General features: G+C 39.5%; 1 protein-coding gene across 1 annotated transcript in view; it reads left to right on the top strand.

Moving 5' to 3' along the window:
• hspa12a (heat shock protein 12A) overlaps positions 1–21012 on the top strand; it is a 69702-nt gene extending 48690 nt beyond the window's left edge. The window contains exons 8-12 of the mRNA XM_028469261.1: positions 864–950; positions 2883–2987; positions 3058–3316; positions 11650–11753; positions 18747–21012. Of these exons, the coding sequence (XP_028325062.1) occupies positions 864–950; positions 2883–2987; positions 3058–3316; positions 11650–11753; positions 18747–19378 (1187 nt within the window). The 3' untranslated portion in view covers positions 19379–21012. The remainder of the gene's footprint in view (positions 1–863; positions 951–2882; positions 2988–3057; positions 3317–11649; positions 11754–18746) is intronic.
• Positions 21013–21357: the final 345 nt, after the last annotated feature.

Here is a 21357-nt window from a genome sequence, read left to right as displayed (position 1 = left end):
ATTCTGGTTCTATAGTAAGTAGTCGGTGGGGGACCTTGGGGTTGGGGCGGTGGCGGGGTGTGCCGGTTCCTCGGCTCCGAGGTGCTTTCTCGGGTGTGTATGTGGGGGGCAGTGGCTGCCTCTCAGCTTGGTGTCTTGGGGGCGTCTGGCCGGGGGGGGTTGCCTGGGCTTCCTGGCTCCCGCTCTTTCTGCTAATCTGACTGCGTCCTTGGGTTCGGGGCAGTGCTTGGGTTTGCAGTGGCGGTTTCTTGCACATACATCGGTCTACGATGCACTAGCCTTGGACTGTGGGATAAAACTTGTACTGGGCTTAACTTTAGACACGTTGATCCCAAATACCTGTTTCAGGTATTACCACTCACTCCTTCCCTCTGTCCACAGCCACCACCATTATAGTTAAGCCTCACACCTACAACTTCACATCTCACTCTCACTTTACAGTAATCAACTTCCATTTCTCTACCTTGTATCGCTCCTCCCTGCTCTCTTCCCCCTCCACCCCACCACCCCCTCACCTAGGTGTAACACTGCTTTCTCTTTTTATATTCTCCCTTTAATAAAGTGTTTCTTACCCTTCCTTAGGGAGGGCTGGTGATGGTCACAATTATGCAATAAAATAATGCAAAAAGAATATATAGTACTGCGATTCAATTTTCATAGCATTGATGTCAACCGTGATACTTTTGAATCAATTTTTAACTGCCTTACGATAAATCGTTACATCCCTAGTTCATCTTATGTGCCGTATATCTGTGGTTATGCATGTACAGTATGTGTCTATCACAGCACCACCTCCTCACAGAGCAGAGCTTCACTCCTCCATCACTCTCTCACTCCAACATTCTCTCTCCCCTAACAACCAGCTAAGGAGCATGTCCGCCGCAACCGACAGAGCCGCACCTTTTTGGTGGAAAATGTCGTAGGGGAGCTTTGGTCGGAGCTGGAAGAAGGTAGAGTTTCTCTCTTCTTTTACTCTGTTTCTCTTTCTTTTTCTCTTCCTTCCAGATGAAAACTATCCCTTTGCTTTAAGCAGGCAGTGTGTGACACGGCTCACTAAACAACACAACAACTACACACGTTAGATGTGCTTTCATTCGATACTTTATTACATTTATACATTTACTCAATTTAGAGGTGATGTTGTAGTTAATGTATCTTCTTCTACACACTGTAAGATTGTATTTAAAATTCCTAATATGCAGGAGCTGTGATTTATTTATTTCAAAAGTGGATTTTTGGGAGTCGATCATTTCTCGTCGTGGGAAATTGAAATGGATCCATAATCCTCTCAGTACAGAAGAATATTATTCTTATATACCTCAGTATTGTACTTATCTTACTTTTGACTTTCTATCTTTTCAACTTTATTTGGAAGTTTTTAGTATTTAGTACTTTTGAGTACTTGATTACATTTACTCAAACAACTTTAGCTACTATCAAACAGCAGAGGGAGCTGTTCATGGTAGGATTGACTATTTTACTGAATATATAAATATATACTGTATGTGAGGTCATCACATCACTTTTCAGACTTTGTGCACGTAGCAGCTTGTCCATAACTAACATGTTCAAACTTCTCTGTTTTTCTCTCTGACTTCCTCCAACGTGTGAATGCATGGTTTGTTTAGATACGTGTGTTTTTGTTTTCTAATCATCAGTCAGGTTACTTTGTTCACATTTTTAAATAAAACAACATAGAGTTATAAGAACTAGAATAGAACTATAAGGACAGGATGTATGTCTAAAATCACTACTCTTAATACCTTTTGGGTTGCCAGATGTTTAATTTAGGTTGGTTTTTATACAAAGTTTTAATGCCTAAAACACTCAGAAATGAACAACAAAAGTCATTTCCTGCATCGCTCAGTACCTTTAAAAGTTACACTATCAGGTATCCGTACACTTTGAAGTGAATACTTTAACTGCTAAATCTGTTTATAATGTACTTTCAAAGATAAGTCACAGATATTAGTAACTCAAGATATTGATAATATTACAGGAGTTTTAATATTTGTGGACCTTTTTTTTTCTTCAAAATTTTTACATAATTTGAGGAGTTATTTGGGTGAAATTCTAGTGTTTTAGAAGAAAATGACAGTTCTGGTTAACAATTGGTGATCAAAAACTATAAATTTATAAGTCCAAGTATTAATTTCATGAATCTGGAGTGACTGATATATCTCAAACTAAACCTTATGGTGATTTTTTTATAATGATTGCAAGTTTACAACTCAAATGTACAAAATGATGAACTTATTCTCCTTGCGGGCCGTATTTACCTAGAACAAAGAAGTATTTACCTAGAACAAAGAAGTATTTACCTAGAACAAAGAAGTATTTACCTAGAACAAAGAAGTATTTACCTAAAACAAAGAAGTATTTACCTAGAACAAAGAAGTATTTACCTAGAACAAAGAAGTATTTACCTAGAACAAAGAAGTATTTACCTAGAACAAAGAAGTATTTACCTAGAACAAATAAGTATTTACCTAGAACAAAGAAGTATTTACCTAGAACAAAGAAGTATTTACCTAGAACAGTTATAAAAAAATATTTACCTAGAACATATAAGTATTTATGTAGAACTATTACAAAGGAATATTTACCTAGAACAAAGAAATATTTATTTTGAACTGTTATGAAGAAGTATTTACCTAGAACATAGAAATATTTACCTAGAACAAATAAGTATTAACCTAGAACTGTTACAAAGAAGTTTTTACCTAGAGCAAATACATATTTATTTAGAACTGTTAAAAAGAAACATTAGATGGTCTATAATCAGAGCCAACGCAGTGACTTTGGTTTCTAAAGATAAGCTTAGACTAATGTAGGTTTAGGTTTCCGTGCCACAGTTTTCTGGAGCTTTGCCTTCTTTGCAGGAGACCGTTACGTAGTGGTGGACTGTGGTGGAGGAACCGTAGACCTGACTGTGCATCAGATCCGTCTCCCTGAAGGTCATCTGAAGGAGCTCTACAAAGCTTCTGGTACGTATCTGTAGAGCAAAAGTTCCAAAGCGTTTCCGTCTGGTTTCCAAACAGAACCTTCCTCTCACAGGTGGTCCGTACGGATCCATTGGGATTGATTATGAGTTCGAGAAGCTCTTGTGTAGGATTTTTGGTCAGGATTTTATTGACCAGTTTAAGATCAAGCGGCCAGCTGCCTGGGTGGACCTGATGATCGCGTTTGAGTCCCGGAAGAGGGCGGCCGCCCCCGATAGGAGCAACCCCCTCAACATCAACCTGCCCTTCTCCTTCATCGACTACTACAAGAAGTTCAGAGGACACAGTGTGGAGCATGCCCTGCGCAAGAGCAAGTGAGTGCAAACAAAGACACACACACACACACACACACACTATGGGGGGTGGATCGCTTCTAAATTCATGCGCACCAGTCTATCGATCTAGCCTGTACGTCTGATCTACATTTCCCATAGACTTAGAATGGGTAGACGGGCACAATGCTCAAGTCACGTCTGCATGTGTGTTTGTAGACGTGTTAACACGTCTGCAGACGCTTTAATGTACATACACATTAAAGTGTCTGCACACCTACACCACACCTGGATGTACACCTAACAAACATAAATATATCAGTCACACGTAGACACAGGTGTGGCGTGAGTGAAGCTATAGTGATCAGGTGACCTTCACTATGTGCGTGCGTGCCTGTGAGTGTATAACAAACCATCATTTAGTCTGGTTACAGTCTGTGTCACTACACCCGTTCATAGAGTCAGATCATTGCTGTGACTGGACAGAATACAACACTCACACACACTTACTGACGTGCGTGCGACCGTGGCTCAGGTGGTAGAGGGTCGTCTTCTGATCGAGAGGTTGGGGGTTCGATCCCAGTACCTGACTATGTGTCGAAGTGTCCTTGGGCAAGACACTGAACCCTAAGTTGCTCCCAGTGGTCGACTAGTGCCTTGCATGTCAGTCCTGTTCCACTGGTGTGTGAATGTGAGAGTGATTGGGTGAATGAGCTGATATGTAAAGAGCTTTGAGATTGTTTCAGTGGTGATAAAGCTCTATATAAAATCAAGTCCATATATGCCTGCTTGCCTGGACGCCAAATAATTGTTTTCTAAGTGTTTACATCACGTAGACGTTTCTACATAGTGAAGGTCACCTGATCACTATAGTTTCACTCACACCACACCTGTGTCTACACCTAACTACTGACATTAGGTAAGTTTAGTGAAAGTTAGACACGTACATGTGTGTTAGACTGGTGTGTGTGTTTAGAAGTGATCCACCCCCCCACGCGCACACACACGCACACACGCACGCAGCAGAGAGAGACAACATGTCAACAAACTTATTCAAGTTTACTTAATGTGAAATTACACCTGTGGTCATTATTGCATTGTTGCAGTTTTGAGATTTTTATTATTACTTATTTTTATTGTTACTATAATGTTTATTTTGAACCGTTTTTATATAAAAAAAAACAAACTTTTTTTTACTGTGACTATAGTTAATGTTGCACAGCTTTGATGTCTTTGTATTTACTGTATTTAATTTTTATCTTGCACATTTTTTTATACTTAATTATTGTTAACTTTGTTTTGTTCAGGTTGTTATTGTTAGGACTTTAATATATGACAAATCTATTTAATTATAAATTTCGGTGAAATTATTTCAATTTATCAGTGTTTTTTCAACATTTTGAAGACATTTTAAAAATACCGCGGTATACCGATAACCGTGATAGTTTTGGTCACTATAACCGTGGTGTGAAATTTTCATACTGGTTAAAGTGACTTTGAACGCCACCTGAAGGTGGAAGTCCTACTCAGTAAAATCAGGAAGAATAATCTAGTATCATATCGTTCAGCTATGATAGAAATATTTCCACGTGCTGCCGCTGAACTCAGTTGAATTTGAAATAGGAATTTTCAACTGCAGAGTTCCGAGTTTTCTTGAATGCAGCATTACGTGTTTCTCAGTCAGCTGGTTCCTGATTGGCTACATTCTGTTACATGTCACAAATCAGGTGTCATGAGTTAGTTTTAATCAGAAATATTGAACAGGTTTAATATTTAGAATCAGATTATCAGGACAGATTAACCCTGAGCAAACCTCAGAACACGGGATAATCTTCTGATTATCTGTGTGTTCGTGTGTGTGTGTGTGTGTGTGTGTGTGTGTGCGTGTGCGTGTGCGCGTGCGTGTGCGTGCGAGTGCGTGCGTGTATCTGCTGACATGTTCTCCTTGTGTGTGAGTTTGTTTTGCGCCTGATCTCTAATTTTTGTAGTTTGATATTACAACCACACCTGTAGTGTTATCACATTACGTTTCAGCACCAATTTTTCTGCATTAATTTGTTTCAAAAATATTTGTATTGATTGTTTTTAAAAAAAGAAAAAATGAAGAACTTTCTTTTACAAATTTAGACAGATAAACTGTGTTCTATATATTAATATGGAGAATGATCAGCGACTAAGAGAGGTGGGCTGGGCTTATTATTGACCCATGAGGAAGTGCAAAGTCAGTGGTGCTAACATGTGACCACTGCATCCCTGTAAGTACTGACAGCTGTCACTTTAACCTCTTCAACCCCAATGGACCCGCCGGCGGGGGCAGCTCCAGTTTTCATTTTTGGAACCTTCTGTATATTTCTGTTGTAGTTTTGTGCACTTTTTGTATAAATATGATTTAGTTTGTGTTTTATTTTACTCATTTAGTATAATTTTATTAAAAATACTGTATGTGTGGTGAGGGAATGGTTTGAGATGTGTGTGTGTGTGTGTGTGTGTCTCTCTACCTGCTTTGCCGTGTGAGACTCTCCATCTCCTCCGTGAGTTCTCTCACACGCACACGCATCAGCCGCGCGCATGCACATACTCCTTCACAGGTTGTTGAAATGCTTGCGTAGAGAAAAAAAAAACGGACCCGCGGGAACTATTTGAAACTTCCGGGAACGTTTTCGTTGTCGTAACTCTCTCTCTAAACGGCTCTGTGTGCATTCAGCATGTACAGCCAAGGTGCGCATTTGGTAAAATAGCACGTGGTGAAAATATCAGCGTTTATTATGCTGTATCCAGAGAGAAATATGCATTTTTCACAGTTAGCTTTCAACACAGCCGCGGCCATTGCCCGTCAATAACTTCTGGGTACCATCACACACTTGGGGTATTTGACAAAGTTTCAGGTTGAACAGATACCGCGTCGGGGAGATATTCGCTCCACACACGCGCAGGCAGACCTTTTTTTGCATTATAGATAGATTATTTCATTTTTTTAACCTTCCATACTGACTTTATATTTGATGTAAATCTCTAGGTTTTTTGGGGAGGACTACAGATTGATGTATTTAAAACATGATTTGTTTTAAATACATTAAATTTAAATTGGGCTTTTTAAGCCTTTATTGTCATGTAAATGTTGTTGCACATATATTGAAATTTGTCATTTTAACCCATCCCTGGGGAGCAGTTCAGGGTTGAGGGTCTTGCTCAACATCCCACAGTGATGGCCCAGGTGAGGTTTGAACCGGGAACCCTCTGATTACAAGGCCAGCTTCCTTAACCACTATTTTTGTCACTTGATATCATACGGTATATTTCCAAAATTTCACATCATCTGTAACCACTAAGGGTCCAACTTCAATCTGAACAAAAAATTGCCATGTAGGTCATGTAGGAAGTTTATAAAATTTAAATTTGTTTTGGGTATGTGAGTCTGGAGCTTACCTCTGTGGACTGAGTCTGCAAACATTTGCTTTGACTGGGAGTTAATCTACAGAAGCCTGTGAGCAGCACTGGGGACACTGGGATAATACTGTCATTACCTTTATTGTTATTGATAATAATAATGATACTAGTAGTAATAGAATTTAAGTAGTGCAGTAATGTGCACAGACTGCTGTGCCTCAGCAACTGAATGTAAAAGAGCAACAGTTTGTGTCTGAACACATTTCAATTTTCAACATTTTTTCTGCACTTCTCTCATATTCTTACTGGAATTTACTAATCCTGCTGAATAAGTTACATTCTTTATTATAATGGCCAGTCTTTGTTATTTTTAAATCAGTAATATTTTTGGTAATAACAGACTAACCAATAACAAAGTCTGAATGGTTCACACTCAACAATTTTTACTGTTTTTCTTTGTGAAAAAAAAATACAATGAATACACATTTTATTTTAAAAGATGTAACTGAATAAACTTCTTATTTTAGTGTGTCCTTTACAAATTCACAAGATGTGATTAATCATAATTATTTACTGCAAGATTTTGGAACTCAGTTATGATTTTTAATTTATTCACACGGCTAATTACAACATATTTTATAGTTCCATCCTACATACACCGTATAGATTAACTCAGTGAAATGCATGTATCCCTAAACAGCTGAGTCAGAGCACTGTGACTTTATTTATCACTGCTGTCATTGGGGGGAGGGGGTTATAAAGGGTGTGGGACCTCGTGGCGTCTAGGTTTTAATGGCCTCGTCTCATGTCTGTGTGGACTTTCCTAAAGCCACACTGAGACACATTAAAAGATCTTTATGTGGCTGAAACCTGAGCCCTCTGTGACCATCAGGCTCTTCTGAGGACAAACAGGAAGTCAGTCTTACACTATGTATTGGAAAAGTTTGCGGCGAACCCATTCGACCTTAGAATGACACACACGGGATTCTTGCAAATGGAACTATTGATTGGATCAGGATTCATTAGAGAATCCATCAGAGGCCACAGGGTGTGGTTATTATTAGTGGGACTAAAATACACAGAGCACATCCTGCTACAGCACTTTCCCCTCCTCAGGTCCTGGACCAGGACAGAAATGTTTAGGATTTACTCCACCTGGTCTCCACCATCAGCTTTATGGTCCTGCTCCTGTTCTCATGCAGTCTGTGGTTTTTTTCAGCTTTTAAAATATTTGTCACCAGATTCCTTTTGCAGTGTTACAGTCCAAGTGCTGTATTTACTGTAGGGCTGCCAACGTTGGTCGTTTAGTCGACTAATTGGTCGATGCCGTCGTGGTCGACCAAGATTTTCATTGGTCGACCAGCAATGATATTAGTTTCAATACCGTTTAAAAAAAAAATGCAATGCGCTTATTTAGGTGATAAGGATCAAATATCAATATAATGTGTTTAATGCATAAACATGATTTTATGTCCAGCAACAGCTTTGTGTGAGTGAGTGCTGTGCTGCAGTGTACTGTCCTCAGAGCAGATCAAAGCAGAGAGGGAACAAATTAAGACAGGCTTGAAGCACAAGCATCCACTGTTGCACAAGAACATGGATTATCCTTATATTTGATACATGGATGATGTAAATAGATCCACTGCTGTCTCTTGCGCCGCGGGGCACACTGCACACCTGTGTTTGACGTGTGTTTGTTTCCCCGTGCACTGACCTGATGTTGACAACAGTTTATTAATAAAAGCAGGCTTACCACTAAAACTAACGTAAATATGTCATTTGTATGAAAAAATCATAGTTTTTAATTGTGGGTTTCAGGTCAGGCTCTGATATAAATACATAATGTCTGTCAGACCTGTAGGTTTCACTTTTGCTTTGTCAGGTTCTGGTCAAAGCTTGAATAAGGTTCATATCATAAATGGTCTGTGTTTAAAAACAAATCAGCGCCACAAAACACTAACTTTTTCTTTCTCCTCGTCCTCCTCTGCACCTGCTCATTCATTCTCCTTTTTTTTTTTTTTTTTTTTCGACTTATCGTTACGTGTGCCATAGTCTTGGTTGACCAACCATTTCCTTGGTTGATTACAGTCCTAATTTTCCGACATATAGGATGCAGTTTTTAGGCCGGGCTAAGGGACTCAAAGCACCCTCACTTTGTTCTTCTTTTTATTGTTGTGTACACTAGTTAAAATCACTACTCCTCTGTTATTCATTAATGGATCAGGCTAAAATTTGGTCGCTATAATCTATGGATGTGTTGGTAGTACTGAATCATTGGCACATGCCAATATATAAATGGGGCCCGTTACCCCCCATGCCAGGGGGCCCCCGGGGACCTTATTTTACAAATAACTACTCCTCCGTTATTGCTCGTTGACTCTGGCTGTAATCTGACATGGATATTCTATGAGCAGATGTCTAGAGCCTCTCTGAGACATTTTTTTCCTCGGTGGAACCGAGTCATTTGAATGAATTCTCGGGAACGTGGTATGTGTTATTCGGCGCGGAGACGTTCCACAGCCCCGGCCATAGTTCATCAGAACTTGTTTTAATTTGAAAGGGCAGTATTATGAAAATTGACTTTCTAATGGTTTAGTTACAGTGATATACATTCTTTAGCCTCATTCAGAGGGACAAAGTAGAAAAAGTTATGTTTCCTCCCTCCCTTGTTATTACACATTTTGTAAAAAAAAAAAAATCAGCTCCAAACGGAACAGTTGGATTTTTCTTGCGTTGTGACGTCACATCGTGGAAACTTCTCCTCCCGACAATCCTGGCTCCTTCTACCCTATAGAATGTGAGCTCCTCCCTCTCAAACTACCTCATAGCTAAAACAAACACTTAATATAGATTATATATTATACTTTATACTTTATAGTCATATATGTAAAGCTACATACACTAAATGTGTTCTCTGAATTTAACTCCTCCTTGAGGAGCAGTGGGCAGCCACGGTGTAGCACCCAGGGAGGGGTTAGGGTTAATAAAAAGGACTGATCAACATCCCTTAATGACTAGATAATATATTTACATTCAGTATATAGATAATCTGAAGCGCAGTGTGATTGCCCACAATCAGTTCCATTTTTAGTATTCGTTATATCGCCTCGTATCTTCTTTGACATGACCTGACGTGTTTGTGACACAATGCGACGCAGCGGTTGGACAAAATAGTGGACTATCGTCTTAAATGGACTAGTTCTGTGGTCAGAATACGCAAAGGTGACAAGTAAGTGACGTAGAAGCTCTGGTGAGTGTTTGAAACAGCTGACTGACTCCGCTGCTACTGCCACACACACACACACACACAAACACACCCTGTAGCAGCGTCTGTCGGACTCACAATCACAAGAGCCCCTTAAATATCCATGTTTTTCTGTAATATCCAGTTTTTTGGTTGAAAACGATAACAAGTGTGTGTGGCTAGCAAAAAACAATCGCTATGGTAATAAAGTGACGTCTGCGTCTATAGACATAAATAAACATAAATACTATGTTGTTGGGGTTCTTAGAACAAATGGTGAAAAATAGCATAAGACTGAAATTTTAAAATTGAGAATGCGGCCAAGGTTTAGGGGTATTAAAACGTGTGCAAACGTCACTCTAAGGGGTACAAATCTCAGGGAATCAGTACTGCACGTGTTCAGCGCGTCACAATGCACCCACAATGCATTTAGCGCGTTTGCCCTCTGATGAATATGTAAAGTAGGCGGATCACAGAAGGGGAGCAAAAAAATGGGAGGAGGAAATGTAAATAAATTAATGCAGTTGACGCGATGCAATTCATCAAACCTGGTTTGCGGTGACGGGAAATAGTGCAACTCAGAGACGGGTATAAACTCACACATTCGCCTCTGTCAGACTGCCCTCTAGTGGTGACTGAGAAACTATCTCATCAAAAATGACGAGAGCTACACTGCTTTGAGCTAGCTAAACATGCTTGATGTCCTTTACCACCATGCACTTGTGTGAAAGTGGATTTTCAGCTTTGACAAACATGAAAATAAAATATAAAACATTCTCAAATGAATCCAAACATTACAGAGTTCTGTTCATCCTCTCACCCCTCCAGTGTTGCTCACAGTGATTTACGTATCTAGCCAGCAGCTATTTTCCTGCTGTTTTGCTCACGGGGACAAGGCCCCTCCCCCTTCCTATGTTCTCCACCTCAGTTCAACCCACAGCACCCACCTCTGCAGAATTAGCTTTTAATTTACTTAAATACTTTTGTAAGAAACCCCTGGCGTACAGTATGTTGTCTGTACTCATTTATGTACAGATTGAAAAATAAATAGTAAAACTCGCTCCCCTCCCGCCGCGTCCAGGACACACGTCTGTTAAAACAGCTGCAGTTGCAATTAGCAACACCTGAGAGAGATATCCTGCGTTGCCATTGTTCAAAATAAAGATTAAAAAAATGTAGAAAGTATCCAAATACAGCGCACGGAAAAACAGAAGTAAACAGCGTCCATGCGTGTTGGGATGACGTGCTGAAGGCGGTGTGTTTATGGGCGTGTCAGACAGGCAAGGAGTTTCTTAAAGAGGCAGAGGCAAAATCAAAGCGCCATGAACATGTTACAGAGGGAAACTGAGTTCTTTTTTATATTTGGGGTAACATAGTTATTTGAGTATGCTATAGAATTTTACTATGTGCCAGAAAAAAACATGATGCCCCCCTTTAAAGGTGATTAAGAGAGATTGTTTTATCTCACAGGAAATAAATCAAGTGATAATTCTGAATAAGATGTTTTCTTGTGTGTTTACAGATGATTATAGTCACTGTAGGGCTACATTGTATATTATATTACATTATTATGTTTTTAAGTGTTCAGCAGTATGAGGTACATGGGTTCAGGTTAAAGGTCTGAAGGGGTACAGGACAGTGAACAGTTTAGGAACCCCCTAACGCTTACGGCGTTAATGTCTGTGATGTCACTCTCACCTATAGATCTATGTGTGTGACTGTTCTTCTCTTCTATTTTCTACAGTGTGGACTTTGTGAAGTGGTCGTCTCAAGGAATGCTGAGGATGAATCCAGACGCCATGAACTCTCTGTTTAAAGCCACCATCGATCACATCATTCAACATCTGAGTAAGTCATACATATTTCATCTGGTTATATTTGGTTGAAATATTAAAAGAAGCAACAGTAGTAAGTGATTTTTATGTTGTTTAAACACTTTAAAACAGTCTCTCAGTGTGTTTACACGCTTACACCACAGGTCACGTGTCAAACTCGAGGCACGGGGGCCAAATCCGGCCCTTCAAAGCTCCTAATTCAGCCTGCAGGTGAAAGTAAAAATGACAGAGAAAACCTGACTCATTGTGTAAATCACCAACTAATTCTCAATACAAATTCTATGAAACTGCGCATGTTTTCATTTTTAAGCTCAAATCCTTGTAAGTACTCTACATTTTTCCAAAATCCTACAATTTTCTTCAAATCATTCCCTAAAATTTTCCCAAATTAAATAGAAATTGGTCACAAAATCAAAGAAAATTAAGCTCCTGCAGGGACTGATATCTGTCACTTATTGTTGGATATTGTCAGTGTCTGACATACTTTAAATACTATTATTGGAGTGTAAACTAGGGTTTTACCTCCTATAATCTGTGGCACACTTTGAGATTAAACTGCTCTGTGTTTGAACTAAAAAGAGTTTGATACACTGTGTATTTACTGTGTCCCAGGTGACCAGGGGCCTCATTTATTATTATATATAAACTATAAAATATTGAGTTGAATGTTAATGTGTGCGTGCACCAAAAATCTGTAAATACACTACGGCTGCACGATTTTGACAAAAAACCTAATTGCGATACAGATATTACGATTGAGATTTGATTTACGATTTTCAAAAAATATTTTATATATTTAAATGCATATGCATTGCATTTTTTTCCAAATTCAGTGTTTTACGCATCAGTTTTTTAGAAAAATGTATAAATTTTTTCTTAAAATATTAGTTTTTAACTCCTGTGAGGAAACAAAATAAATACTAATAAATAAAAAACTCATAATTAAACAAAAAAGTATGTCAAAAATAAAGTAAGATTATTTATATATCATATAAAGATGTATGAGAACAGCATTAATGTCACCATATTTCCTCTCAGGGATCAATGGTTTACTGGATCTGATCAGGTTTATTGATTAAGTTTTGATAAATTTAGTTTAAATTAACTTAATTTAAATGATCCTGATTAAACAAAACTAAATAGATACAAGGATACATCAGTTATTTCACCACTAGGGGTCAGAATATTCACAGTATCAGAAGTGATCAATAATCTATGATGTCTCAGACTCTACAATCACTGGTATTGATGATCTCGTCCACAACAACAGAACAACTTTATCCACAGATGTTCTGTAGATCTGATGAGATGTTAGAACGCTCTGAGCAGGTGAAGATGATTAATGCTGACTCATGTTTTCACAGAGCACAGCAGCGCTACATGAGAAACAGACTGAGTTTCATAGACACGTTAAAGTTAAACAGGCACTGGTGGCTCTGGTTTAGGAGTCACTGATGATTAGTGGAGTTTATTACCAGGTTAGACGGTGTTTAGTGTGTTTGAAGCAGCCAGGATGGGGGGGTTAGGGGCGGGGGTGCACCATAATAAACGATCCCCCAAACATTTCCCCACAAAAAGCTCCTTTTTCTCACAGTGACAGCGTTTCAACCTGGTTCTGTCCATTTCTACGTTCAACGGTAGATTCTGTTTTCATTGGTCGATTACGTGATTCTGTTAGCGTGAATTTTATAGGACCCTAGTGTAGCTTTTGTTAGCGCACTCAACTGAGCATGTGTCCTGTAACCATCTCTGATTGGTCAGCAGCCCAGGAAGGTGATTCTCAGCATTTCTGATTGGTGAACATATATATCACTGAAATGATGAAGACGGAAGAAAAAACCTCAGCATCTGAGCTTACGTTATCACTGTAGTGAAAACCTTCATATTGATGTGATTAATGTTAATCATTCATCATTAAAATATATATCAAACCGTGCTGATCTCACCTACACACACTTTACTCTTTATAAACCACAGCCTCGCTAAAAGGTTACACAGATGAATTCACTTCCTGTCCTGCCCTGGACACGCCCACATTCTTCCATAAATAATCAAAGCAGCTCATGAATGGATTTCCATCTAAACGAGCTGCTGACCAATGAGATTCTACCATCGTTAGTGGCAGAAAAATGAGGAAAAGGAATTTCAGAACCAAGAGCTTTTACTGAGTGATGGAGACCAGAAAGTGAATATATGATATATTTAGAGGTTACAGTAGTGACGTCATTAATCACACTAAGTAGAACATTTAAATATTACACAAGAAAATAAACAGGGACTGATGAGTTAAAACAGGACCACAAAGAAATAAAACCCTCTATTCTGTGGAGAAATATCAATATTTCAGAGTCACATTGTTACAGTAAAGTGTGTTTTTAGGTGCTGTATAGTGTATATATTTCACTACTTTGGAACAAATACAAGCTTTTAGAATTAAACTGAAAATAAGCAGCTGATGGGGAGGGATCACCAGGACATAGGGGCCTGGGGGCCCCACGCAGCCCTCGCTCTAATGTTGTATGGCCCCCAAAGTTAAAGCACAAAATAACTTCTAGAAATCTGGAAAATTACAGACAAAAAAAATATAAAATAGTTTATAACACACAAAATCACCAAAACAATGACACAAAACCCACCAACCCCTTTGTTGTTTTTGTGTTAATGAATGTTGATCATGTGACCCTCAGATCAGTTATTTTGGCTTTCATGATCATAAGTCACCCCCCCCCAACATCATTACTAACATCGTCTTTGTTAGAGGAAATAAAAGTTTCTACTCAGAGATGTGAGACCTCCTCAACATCAAGCACTTCTTCACATTTTTAACACTTCTCACAAAAATGTTTGAGAGCCTTTCACAATAAAGTGTTCAAAGAAAATGTGACGAGATTTTGAGTGATTCTTTCAATTAAGTTTAATTTGGAGTGTCTGAGTAAACCTTTAGACAAACTGATGATTAACATCCACAAGGACAAAATAACCTGAAAAATTGATGAATTAAATGTATTATAACTCAACAAACCAAGATCAAGTGCAGGAAACAGAAATATACACACTATTAGACACACAACTATAGGGAAAGATTATCAGTGGGAAATAATCAATAGATACTTTTTAACAACAAACACACTGTATTTATCATTTTATCATGTTCATGTCTCACCACATAAATCGCACACTATTTTATTTTACACCCACAAATAAACCCTTTATAACACAACAGAGTACAGTACAGTATGTACACCTCTATGTACTGTACATACAACCTTATAACACATACTCATTTGGACATACAGTGAAGAAAATAAGTATTTGAACACCCTGCTATTTTGCAAGTTCTCCCACTTAGAAATTATGGAGGGGTCTGGAATTTTCATGGAAGGTGCATGTCCACTGTATGAGAGATAACCTAAAAAGAAAAATCCAGAAATCACAATCTATGATTTTTTAACAATTTATTCGTGTGATACAGCTGAAAATAAGTATTTGAACACCAACGTTAATATTTGGTAGAGTAGCCTTTGTTTGCAATTACAGAGGTCAAACGTTTCCTGTAGTTCTTCACCAGGTTTGCACAGACTGCAGGAGGGATTTTGGCCCACTCCTCCACACAGATCTTCTCTAGATCAGTCAGCTTTCTGGGCTGTCGCTGAGTAACACGGACTTTCAGCTCCCTCCAAAGATTTTCAATTGGATTTAGGTCTGGAGACTGGCTAGGCCACTCCAGAACCTTGATATGCTTCTTACGAAGCCACTCCTTGGTTTTCCTGGCTGTGTGCTTTGGGTCATTGTCATGTTGGAAGATCCAGCCACGACTCATCTTCAATGATCTGACTGAGGGAAGGAGGTTTTTGGCCAATATCTCAAAATACATGGCTGCAGTCATCCTCTCCTTAATACAGTACAGTCGTCCTGTCCCATGAGCAGAAAAACACCCCCAAAGCATGATGCTACCACCCCCATGCTTCACAGTAGGGATGGTGTTCTTGGGATGGTACGCATCATTCTTCTTCCTCCAAACACGCATAGTGGAATTATGACCAAAAAGGTCCATCTTGGTCTCATCTGACCACAAAACTTTCTCCCATGACTCCTCTGGATCATCCAAATGGTCATTGGCAAACTTAAGACGGGCCTTAACATGTGCTGGTTTAAGCAGGGGAACCTTCCGTGCCATGCATGATTTCAAACCATGACGTCTTAGTGTATTACCAACAGTGACCATGGAAACAGTGGTCCCAGCTCTTTTCAGGTCATTGACCATGTCCTGCCGTGTAGTCCTGGGCTGATTCCTCACCTTTCTTAGCATCATTGAGACCCCACGAGGTGATATCTTGCATGGGGCTCCACTCCGATTGAGATTGTCCGTCATGTTTAGCTTTTTCCATTTTCTAATGATTGCTCCAACAGTGGACCTTTTTTCACCAAGCTGCTTTGCAATTTCTCCGTAGTCCTTTCCAGCCTTGTGGAGTTGTACAATTTAGTCTCTGGTGTCTTTGGACAGCTCTTTGCTCTTAGCCATGCTGACTGTTTGGGTCTTACTGATTGTATGGGGTGGACAGGTGTCTTTATGCAGCTAACCACCTCACACAGGTGCATCTGATTCAGGATAATAGTGGAGTGGACGAGGACTTTTAAAGGTGGACTAACAGGTCTTTGAGGGTCAGAATTCTAGCTGATAGACAGGTGTTCAAATACTTATTTTCAGCTGTATCACACGAATACATTGTTAAAAAATCATAGATTGTGATTTCTGGATTTTTCTTTTTAGGTTATCTCTCATACAGTGGACATGCACCTTCCATGAAAATTCCAGACCCCTCCATGATTTCTAAGTGGGAGAACTTGCAAAATAGCAGGGTGTTCAAATACTTATTTTCTTCACTGTAATTGACAACTCTACTTAAGCTCCTCCCACTATATGAATACATACTTCTGACGGGCACTGTACTAGTAATAATAATAATTATTGATCTTGATCAACACAAACACATGTATAACATCACAGTGATTATCAGAAGTCATTAAATGGATGTATTAACAAAATAAGACTGCAGACAGGAAATGAAAACCATTACACCAGGGGTTCTCAACCTTTGGGTCGTGACCCATTGGGAGGGGGTCACCAGATGCCTTTAAGAAACTAAGACATTTTTTTGAACAATTTGAGGCCATTTTTGAGTCACATATGTTGACCCATTATTGTTATTATTTTAACCTCATTTCACCATATTTCATGCCTATTATTTATAAATTTAAACTCATTGCACCAATATTGACACTTTGAACCTTTTTCACCACTTTTTCTGTCTGTTTTTAGCCTCATTTTCAACTTTTAACCAATTTCTGTGGTTTTTTAAAAAAAAGCTCAAAAGCCCCAAAAGTCTCCCCCCTTTATTCCCCCTTATAGATGGTCCTGTCTCCACATGACTGTTCTTCAATGTTCATGTTTGTGTTCAACCACTTTCAGATACAGTGGGGGTCCCCTCTTTCCTGAACCTTTATTTTGGGGGTCGGGGGCTGAACTGCATTAAACCAAAAATATATTATTTAATGCAAATATTTTGTCTCAGACATTCTTTTATTCTTTTTTTACTTTATATTTTTGTTCAGTGTGCAGACATTCAGTGTATTATTATATGGAGCACATCAAATTAACTGTAATGTTTGGTATTTATGCAATAGGACTGTATTACACATTTTTGTAGATACTGTATGTTTGGGGTCCAAAAAAATGTAATTATAACTTTCTATTTAAATTCTCTCTAAATATTGTCATGAGTTATTCTATGAGCTACAGAAAAGATTTGTTTCTTATTGGTGCGCATTAATAATATTATGTATGTTTGGTTTGCAGAAGTTTAACTCTCAGACGTTTACTTTGCCAAATTAATCTTACAGATTATAGATTTACGCCAATCTGGACACAGTAGATCAATCAGTGTTTCTCAAATGGGGGTACACACTGGCACTGAAGGGGTACTTGATAGAGAGAGAGGAAATTTTAGAAATGAAAACATTAAAAATTATGGGTTTTTATAATGTTTATTTTTAGTTAAAAATGACAAAACGACAATAAAAACACACAAAATAAGAGAAAAATATACTGAATAATAAACAAGAACAAACAAACAACAACAAAATACACAAAATGACACAAAAAAAATGCGCACACACACACACACGAAGAGAGAAAAATACTTAATATTACCAGCAACGCCAACAAAGACACACTAAATGAAAGAAAATGATATAAGATCAGTATGAAATACATAAAAATAACAGAAACAACCAAAAACACACACAGAGAGAATAGTTTAAATAATACCAACAACACACAAAAACACAAACACACTAAATGATAGAAATGATCTTGATTTGAACATGAACTGAAAATACAAATAGTCAGTGTTAGTCCCACATCAGGAGGAAATGATCAAAACTATAGAAATAAATCTATTCAGTTACAAAATGAGATTCTTCAAAATGTGTGTTATCACTCGATCATTCCATCAATATGCTCTATAGTTTAAAATATGTATATATTTATCCGTTTATTTATTTTTATAGTTGTGTTTTATTATAGAATTCTGAGCAAAATGTAGTAGAGAGACTTAAGGGGGGACTTGGATTCAAAAGTAAGAGAAAGGGGGTACACGGGACGAACCACTGCCATAGAACTTAAAGTGTAGATTTGTCCTTTCAGGGTTCTCAGCATTCACAGATGAACTCATTGTATTAAATGTGATGATCAGTGTTTTTTTTTAAACTGTCTACATTTTAAATGATTTATTGTTGTGTTGTCCTACAGTGTTTTTCATTCATCTATGTTTGTTTGTTGTAGCTGCTGTCTATGTCTATGTGGGCCAGGTTTCGCTCTTTTCTTATTCTGGTTAACTTTCAATAACTGCTGCAGCGAGCACATGCAAACTCAGCATTAGCTCTCTCCCTCAGGGGAAGGATTGGTTGATGAAGTTTGTCAGTAATTGTTGTGTTTGTGTTGCAGACGAGCTCTTTGACAAACCTGAGGTCAACAACATTAAGTTCCTGTTCTTAGTGGGAGGATTCGCTGAGTCACCGCTGCTGCAGCACGCCGTCCACAACATGCTGCAGGGCCGCAGCCGCATCATCATTCCCCACGACGTGGGTCTGACCATCCTGAAGGGCGCCGTGCTGTTCGGCCTGGACCCCAGCGTCATCAAGGTGCGCCGCTCGCCCCTCACCTACGGCGTGGGTGTTCTCAACCGCTTTGTGGAGGGCAAACATCCGCTGGAGAAGCTGCTGGTGAAGGACGGCACACGCTGGTGCACCGACGTCTTCGACACCTTCATCGCCGCCGACCAGTCGGTGGCGCTGGGCGAGTCGGTGAAGAGGAGTTACACGCCAGCCAAGCCGTCGCAGCAGGTCATCGTCATCCACGTGTACTGCTCAGAGAAAGAGGGAGTGGCCTTCATCAGCGAACCGGGCGTCAGGAAGTGTGGCACGCTGCGCCTGGATGTGAGCGGCACGGAGAGCGCCGCGCCGCGACGAGAGATCCAGACTCTGATGCAGTTTGGAGACACGGAGATACGAGCCATGGCCATGGACGTGTCCACGGGACGCACCGTCAAAGCTAGCATCGACTTCCTCAGCCACTGAATACTGCTGAGTCAGCATCACCAACACACAGGAAGGAAAGGGGCGGAGCTACATCCAAGGCCTATGACGCTCGCCTCATTCATTCATTCATTTATTCCGTTTGTGTTACTGAATCCTAAACATTCACCAGTTCACCACCACTGACCACTTCACCAGTGGCTTTGCATGGTTCACCCTGTGTCTGCTCAGATGGACAGACAGACGGACGACGAACAGACGGACGACGGACAGACAGACAGATGGACAGTCGTATTGGTGTGTGAATGTGAGTGAATGGGTGAATGAGCTGATATGTAAAGTGCTTTGGGACTACTTCAGTGTAGGGATAAATAAAGTGCTACATAAATTAAGTCCATTTACTATTACTGTCAGACAGACAGACAGACAGTCGTACGGACAGACGGTCGAACAACAACAGTGAGCTTTGTTATCTTTGACCAGACGTGATTGATCTGCACTGACTAGTGGAACAAACTTAATGTAAAATAAAGGGAAGGTGTGTGAGCGGTCCCAGTGTGTAACGACCTGCACTGACTCACAACAACCCAACACAACATCGAGACAACGTGTGTTTGCTGTGCGCTGAAACTGGACACCAGCCTCAAACTGTAGCTCCAATAACACTGAGCGTCACCTGTAGCATCATGTAGCATAGCAACATGGACATGAACATGCATTTATTTTCTGCAACATCAGGGATTAAGTTGAAAGCATCATCATCGTGTTCCTCTTCATCGTCTCCATTTCATTCTGAATCCACCAATGTGAAACACGCTTCATTTTAGCATCTAGTGTTTGTAGAAGTTGTGTGTGTGTGCGTGCCTGTGTGTGTGCGTGCGTGTGTGTGACTTCCTTCTCAGCAGTCGTAGCATCATCGCTGCACAAATGAATTGACATCCTAATACAATATCCTCTTCCTGTTTTGTTTTCTTTATTCTCACTAAGCGTAAAACTTGAATAAGCTCCTCCCTGAACATTGATTAACCCCGCCTCTTATTCTTTCCTTAATTTCCCGTCAAATCTTTCCATCTCAAACATTATCTCTGCTCACGCTGAGCGTCATCAGAGCTCGTCACTTCTTTAAAAACAATAATCGTCATCAGCGAGCGACCGATGAGACGAGATGCTTTGGTTGACGGTGGATTAGATGTTTGATCTAAAAGCTTAGCATTTTCAGCCCTAGAGTTGTTATTAGTTAGTGTTGGAGGTGAACAGGCTTCATGCTGCTTTTCTTCTGTTTCTTTCTGTAACTGGGGCTAACGCTCTCTAAGCTAACGAGGCTCGCTACGCTTACGAGGCTCTGCTCCCTCAGCATGTCTTACAGGAATGTAAACCAGTCATTGTTACTAAAGCAGAGTCAGATGATGATGATGATGTTAATAACCAATGTTAATAAGCGCTTGTTGCTTCAACACTTCCTTTCTGTTGTTTGAAAGGTTCTTCTTCTGCAGTATTATTATGACACGATGCTAGTATATAGCAGCTTTATATGTAACCATAGTAACACTATTGGACAGCACGTTGGCTAACTTCTCTTTCTCTTTAGTGGATGATGGTGTGAGTTTTATTAGAAAGGTGAAAGATGATTGGATGATGGAACAGGAAGTGTTGATGAGGTAGAGAGTACATCTGATCTGTCACCAATAAAATCTCTCTATTTCAAACTGTTCTCAGCTCCTTCTCTTTTAAATATATTATTAGGTTTATATCTATAACTACCAGTTCTTATCTCTGTAAACCAGTAGCATGTTAGCTTCATGTTAGCATAACTCAACACCCACACACCCACATTTTGTTGATGCCACATAAAAGCTCAGAAATCACAGATGCATGGGTTGGTCTGTGGTGTGACTGATAACTGTCACTAACCACACTACTGTACTGGGTACGCCCAGTCCATAAAGATAAAACATCTACACCCAAGTCTCAGAACACACTCTTGCTTCTGATACTCACTGGCGTGTGAGCCGTTCTGTTTG

This window comes from Gouania willdenowi, chromosome 15 (assembly GCF_900634775.1).
Source record: "Gouania willdenowi chromosome 15, fGouWil2.1, whole genome shotgun sequence".
In the NCBI taxonomy this organism is placed as follows: Eukaryota; Metazoa; Chordata; class Actinopteri; order Blenniiformes; family Gobiesocidae; genus Gouania; species Gouania willdenowi.
This window is presented reverse-complemented; position numbering and strand designations above follow the sequence as displayed.